Source organism: Salvia miltiorrhiza, chromosome 8, assembly GCF_028751815.1.
Source record: "Salvia miltiorrhiza cultivar Shanhuang (shh) chromosome 8, IMPLAD_Smil_shh, whole genome shotgun sequence".
Lineage (NCBI taxonomy): Eukaryota > Viridiplantae > Streptophyta > Magnoliopsida > Lamiales > Lamiaceae > Salvia > Salvia miltiorrhiza.
In genome coordinates, this window is record NC_080394.1 from 31058604 (window position 1) to 31065616 (window position 7013).

The 7013-nt window shown below is 35.6% G+C and overlaps 1 protein-coding gene across 1 annotated transcript; it reads right to left on the minus strand.

The window, feature by feature from the left end:
• Nucleotides 1-3916: 3916 nt before the first annotated feature.
• LOC130997675 (40S ribosomal protein S23) lies at nt 3917-5324 on the minus strand. Its single transcript, XM_057923088.1, has 4 exons — nt 5080-5324; nt 4514-4669; nt 4300-4426; nt 3917-4207 (listed from the first exon to the last, which is right to left on the minus strand). Exons 1-4 carry the CDS (start codon nt 5082-5084, stop codon nt 4067-4069), a joined length of 429 nt encoding a protein of 142 aa, XP_057779071.1. The 5' UTR covers nt 5085-5324; the 3' UTR covers nt 3917-4066.
• Between the last annotated feature and the right edge of the window lie 1689 nt (nt 5325-7013).

A 7013-nucleotide genomic window follows, 5' to 3' on the forward strand; every position in this document is an offset into this window, starting at 1 on the left:
TTAATGTTGGCCACGTGGATTTAGCGGACTGATACTCAAGTCAGATATCAGTTAAAAGGAAGCCACGTACTTTCAATTACAGTCGCATTAAATGCAGAGATATTGAAGATCGTCCTTTCTCTGCAGAGCATTACTTTTTGGTGGTAACTTTTCAGATGCGCCTTACCTCTTGTACCTGAGACGCTGTTCTTCACCAAATTTAGGAACCTCGAAGATTGAAGCCTCAGCCAAATTCAAATTACTCTCACAACGGATGAATTCTTGAAGACCATCTCAGCCAACGAATCTATTCAAGACTTCTCCTATAAATAGAGCTCAATGAACACTACAATCTTAACCGATTCAAATACACAAGCTGAACCTCTGCCAAAATTGCAACTCAGCCTACTCACTGCTTTAAAGTTTGAATCGAAGAAGAGAATTCTCAAAGCCAAAATCAGTTTACTGATTTTATACATTCTCTTAGTTTCTTAGGCAAATACTTTGTAAAATCCAAAGCCTAAGTTCCCGATTACATAGAGGATGTTATCTGTAATCTAGTTGGTACTTCAAACCCATTTTCATCCGAGAGAAAAGAGAGTTTGAGTAGGGAGGAGTTCAGACCAGTGTTCTGACTCCAGAGATCTTATCCACCCGCTGGAAAAGGCATTTGTGTCTTAGCGTGCTAAGAGAGAGCGAGAAATCCAACCCAGTGTGTTGGTACTGAAAATTGTATTTTCAGTCTAAGGTTTGTTGTGCACCCGCAAGCACAAGCCCATAGTGATTGTCAGTGTGTTCAACTGACCGTGGATGTAGGAACTTGTTCCGAACCACGTAAAAATTATTTGTCGTTTATCGCTTTCAGCCTTACTTTCCTATCTATGCACAAACGTCTTTTTAACTGAACTGACCAATTGCAAAGTGAAACTAAAATTCTGACTACGTGCTAATCACAAAGGCTATTTCTTAAAGTTTAATTTTTCCGCTGCAGCTAATGTTATTAGTCTAATTGATAAATATTCGGATAATTAGTAAGATTTATAACATTCCTCTGTTTCAAAATCAGACTGAAGCCCTTTGTGGATATCAGTCAAAGTACTGAACTTAATTGACGTAAAAATATTAAAGTTACTTCAGTATCAGTCTCTCATCTTCGATTAACTGAAGTTGTCTTTACTTGTTCACCTCAGTCAAACTCTTCCAATATCAATTGATACTATTTCAGTTAACTACAAAAGAATTTTGAAAAATAGCCTACAGGTGTATTCCCCCCCATACACCTATTCGGTGACCCTCCGGGATCCAACAATTGGTATCAGAGCAGGTTGTTCGCAAGAACAAACTGCTTTGACCCGGTTCTACTGAACTAGATCCTTTTTCTAAAAGAGGGTGTTAAACTTTTTCGTCTTCTAAGTGATACTTGCGTTCTTTACTGTTATATCTCTTTTCTTTGTACCATGGAAAATAACTACAACAGAGCCTCATCACTCCCGACATTTAGTATTGAAAAATACGATATATGGAAGTTTCGACTGGAAAGCTATCTTACTGCTCAACACTGTCGGCCCACGCCAGAGTTGATATTCAAAATCGAGCTCAGAAAGGCCAAGGTCAGAGTCAGATTCGCCAAATATCGTGCCCGAGCTAAACTCATCAAATTTGAGGCTATTGCTAAGCTCTCAAAGTCATAGTTGAATTTTTCAAGTCCATAGAGTTGAGTTTACCAAACACCATGCTGGAATCAGAGCCCGGATTGTCTTCAAACCCCGACAAAAGCTGCAAGAATCAGATACAATAGGAATAAGAGGAGATGATTGCAACGGGAAAGTTAGGATACATGCGCAGTACATAAAGAGTAGATTTTACATTTATACCCATTTTTGTAATTTGTTCATATAAATATAGGAATCATCGTCACTTTGTAATTCATTCTATCTTCAAGCTGAAAATCAATACAAAAACTGAGTTCTCTCAATATTTTTTTTGTGTTAGATATTCAAGTCTAAGCTCAATTTCTCTTTCATTTTACCGAATATTTTTTTAACAAATTAAATAGATTCGTATGTTCATTAGTTATATTGGTATGTTGAAATAATTTATTGATATGTTCATTAATCTCATTTCTTATGAAAATCAAAATATCAATAGAACCTATATATATATGGGTGCACTCCAGTGAGATCCTCTATTTTTTCGTGAGACACCGAGTACAATGAATAAGACATATATACTGATGAACACGACAGTATATACTGATGAACAACGCAGTATACACTGATGAATAACGGAATTTAAAATATTTCGCTACCTCCAAGATTCGAACCTTGAGAAAAAAATTCGCCCTCTAGGTACAATATCAGTCATATGATTGATAAAATAAACGCACAAGATCGTGTCTAAGACCTCACTAAAAATAGGAGGGTCTCATTGGAGCACTCCCCTATATATATAATGTAAAAATTAAATTTAAAATAAGCAAGTTATGATAATTTAAAGGTGTAATACATAAAATAATTTATATTTATAAACAATGATATTTTCCTTCAAAAAGTATTGATATTTTACTTGAAATTGAACCGTATTTCAGTTTTTATAAATTACCAAATTATGTAATTTATTTATTTTAAATAGGGTTAAGTACCAAATACCCCCAACGTTGGGGCCCCTATCGCGTATAGGACCCTATAGTCAGGGGTAGGCATTGTTTACTACCTCAACGTGGCTAAACCTAAGCAAATATAAATCTTAAATTTTAATATAACTACAAAATTACTACTCAGTTTTGAAATTGATTTCAAATTGAAAGTCGTCTTTTTAATATATTACTAGTACGCCTCTCGTGCGATGCACGAGGAATATTATATGTATTACAGATTTAATATTTTATATTTTATATTATATATATATATATATATATATATATATATTAATCTTTTTATTTCATTCTAAAATTATGAAATTAAACTAATTATAAAATATTAATATGCATATCAAATTGAAAATCACAATAAAAACTTTAATTTGATACTCCCTCAGCCTCACTATAACACTATAACTGACTCAAAAAATTTCGACACGAGAATTAAAAAGAAAATGTAAATTGATTAAAAGTAGTATCGCCTACATCTTTTTAAGAGTTAAAATTTTCCATTTATGAAAATTGATCACTTATATTGAGACAGTCCAAAATAGAATACATGTTATTTTTAGTAGGACAGAAGGAGTATATTTTATGTAAATATTTTATTTAAAATATAAAAGTTATATTTATTTAAATTTTAAAATTTTAAAAAATACTCTCTCCTCTCTCATCTTTTTTTAAATAAATTTATTTTTCAATTCTTTTTTTCATTATTTAACTCTTCTTTTTGCTAATATCAATTTTTATTATTGTGAATTTATCATTATTTTTTCAATATTCAGTTAAAATTAATTTTTTAATTATATTAATAAATATGATAATTAAATTGATATCAATTTTATAAATATAAAAATATAAAAACATTTCCAGTGCAGTGCGCGGATGCAAATGCTAATAATAATACGAAAGAGCAAACCTTAACGTATTACAGTCAACATTGAAAATTGCAATAAAAATTATGTTTTGCAGGTAACCCTTGATATCAATTCATTAGCAAAATATGAAACCAAAAAGAAGTGTAATCCAATTTCATTGAAGCACAACTCCATGAATTGTAAATGGAGAGAGCTCAAGCAGATTAGATTTGCTTGTTCTACGCACAAATAAAATCTCAAGAATCATTGTAACAAAGATCATGAGAAGAACTATGTGCGATTTTGGGTCCAAAAGGAAAGACAAAAATCAGGTAAAGAATGCAATAAGTAAAAAACAGACATCGGAATTTTTGGAGGTGAGTTGGCGAAACGGTTTAAAGACTCTAACAGGAAATTGTGATGTGAACTTAACAGCAGTACAAATCTAGAAAGACATGCTTAATAAGACAGTATATTGTCTACAAAATCAACTCAAAACATTTGAATCATAATCTTCCAAAAAAAAAAACATTTGAATCATAGATCAAAACCAGCTCAGAGTTCTCAGCCACTACTAAAGAAAGAAAGAGATTTAAGACCTAGGCTTTTCTTTCTTCTCCTTAAAGAGAGCAAGCAGTGAAACTCCTGATACCTTCACCACCTTAAATCTAACACCAGGAATATCTCCCACGGCATGTCCCTTACGCCCAAATCCAGCAATCAACACTTCGTCCTACAACAACAAAAAGATTGAAATGTCAATTCAACAAACAACAATGATAGTGAGGACAATCACGCCAATGTGAAGTATGTAAAGGAGCATACATTTTCTTCGATGTAGTTTAAACAACCATCATTGGGGACGAAAGCAGCAATCTTCTTGCCATTCTTGATCAGCTGCACCCTAGCACACTTACGAATAGCAGAATTCGGCTGCTTAGCTTCAATACCTCTGCATTATAACAACGGGAGTCAATTGCAAATTAACTAGACCTACTTAACGTAGACCACAAGACACGAAGTATGGGGCGAATCTAACATTTTCTCAAGAACAATGCCCTTGGCATGGGACGACCCTGCGAATGGTTTTTTCCATTCATTCCCAAGGTGAGATTTCTTGTAAGACTTATCAGCCCATCTTTGGGTCCTACGGTGGGACTTGAGCTTGCGCCCAGCTCCCATACCACGAGTTTTCCTGCAATAAGATGAGTAACACCATTAACAAATTGTGCAGACTAAGATGAGAGATTTTTAAAGTTGGACCTTTCTCATCACTACAATGTACCGAAGAACCGCATCTCTGAGAATTATTGAATGCTAAGAAGCCATTAAAAATAAGGCATTTCAGTTTAGCACACTACATTATACAAGTAAAGTGAGCTAAGTTCTCGATTAACACATGTCAAGGCTAAACGAAAATCAAAGAAAACGAATCAGCAGTAAACGATGAGTCTCTAGCCTCAATAACCAGCCGAACGCCCAATCCACAGATACAAAACGAGATCTATTCACTAGAAGATCTTAAACCACAGAACATCAAACTACAGAAAACGAATCATAAACAGCTTTTAGAAAGGAAAGCAACGGATTACTGCGTGCACATACCCCATGATTGCAGATTAGAGACGAAGAAGGGACCGCGGTCAGGGAGATGAAGGTTGAAAGGAAGTAGCAGAAGAGCAACGGCGGCCGACGAGTGTATAAACCTAATACGAGAAGTCTATGTGATATATTTATATGTACAAATATGAGCTGGCTTGAATTAGTGTTAAATATTTCATCCATTATGTTGGGCCTAAAGCCCAAAACTCTGTCTACTAAAAGATGGGCCGCAGCTTCAATTAATCACGTGTTATGGCTGGTATGCAGGAATAGAATGACAATGTAATGATGATTTCTGCGTTCATTCCCAATCTTATGACTGATACTCCCTCCGTCCCAATAAACTTGTCTCACTTTCCTTTTTGGGTTGTCCCAATAAACTTGTCCCATTTCCTTTTTTAGTAAAAATTAGGAGTCTCATTAAAAATTAATTAAACCCATTTTAATTAACTTTGTTAATTAAATCCCTTTTATTTCCTACTATTCCCTATTCCCTACTGCACTCGTCTCTCTCTTTCTCTCTATCTCAGCCGCCTCGTTTCCATCCTCCAGAAAACCCTAAAATCGTCCGCCCCATTCGACCGGCGCCGCCACCACTTTCTCCCTCTGTTGGTGGCCGGTGCTCGTCGGCTATTGTTGGGCGACGTATTGCATATATTCGGCACCGGCGTCGACCACAGGGCTCTCTCTCCACTGGTCGCCTCTTCTCGTTTCTCCCGAAAATCCCAAAGTCGCCGGTCGAAATCGACCGGCGCCGAACGTTGGATGCGAGAGGGCGGAGGCGGTGGCGCCGGAACAGAGCGGGAAAGGGGGAGGCAGATTTACAGAGGCAGATTTACAACGCCTTTAGAGGAGATCTGTAAAGGCAAGGGAAGGGAGATCTGTAAAATCGCTGTGGTTGAAAGCCCATGAGAGGTCGACGGAGCCATAATCGGCACCGTAGAGGAGCCTCAATTCACCCGCCGCCCTCCCACCTGAATCTGAGCGCCACATTCGGCGCCCTCCCACCTCCATTCACCCGGCGCCGCTTCCCTCTTTTCCCCTCTGTAAATCTGCCTCCCCCTTTCCCGCTCTGTTCCGGCGCCATCGCCTCCGCCTCTCGCCTCTTCGCCTCCGCCTCTATAAACACTTCTTGAATTTGGGGGAAATGATGTGTGTTAATTTTTTTTGTTGGTTGTTTGAATGATGGTGTTTAGGGGGTGGAGAGAGACAGACGAGGGGAAAGAAAGGATGCCGGCGCCGGCGCCGGCTGCCGGAGTTGAGAGCGACGTCAGCAGCATAATTTTGAAGAATTAATTGTTGTTTTGTTAATAATACTTAAATCAATTAACAATATAATTAAACATGTGGGTCATACAATTTAACCTCTAATACAACTCTCCTTAATACCCGTGCCGAAAAGAAACGGGACAAGTTTACTGGGACGGAGGGAGTACTATTTTTGTAATGGGAATCACCGTTTCCGATGGAATGCCTATTCTCATACATATGGGATTAGTCATTCATCCCCTCCCCTATGTATTCCAACGGATATGAGATTACTATATAATAAAAGTTTATTTGTTTAAATAATTAATAATAATAATAATAAATAATTTAATATTATTAATATAATAAATAATAATAATTGCAAAAATAATAATATAATATAATAAAATTAATATAATAATAATAATAAAAATAATAGTAGTAGTAAAATAATAATAGTAAAACAATGATAATAAATAATAAAAAATAAATAAATAATAATAATAATAATAATAATAATAATAATAATAATTGTAATAATAATAATAATAATAATAATGTTAATTTTATTTCATTCTCATCCATTCGTTCCTTGTAAATACCAACCATATGAATCTTATATTTCATTTCATTTCATTCTCATTATCATTCCATTCTTGTATACTCGCCATCACCTAAGAACATCCACA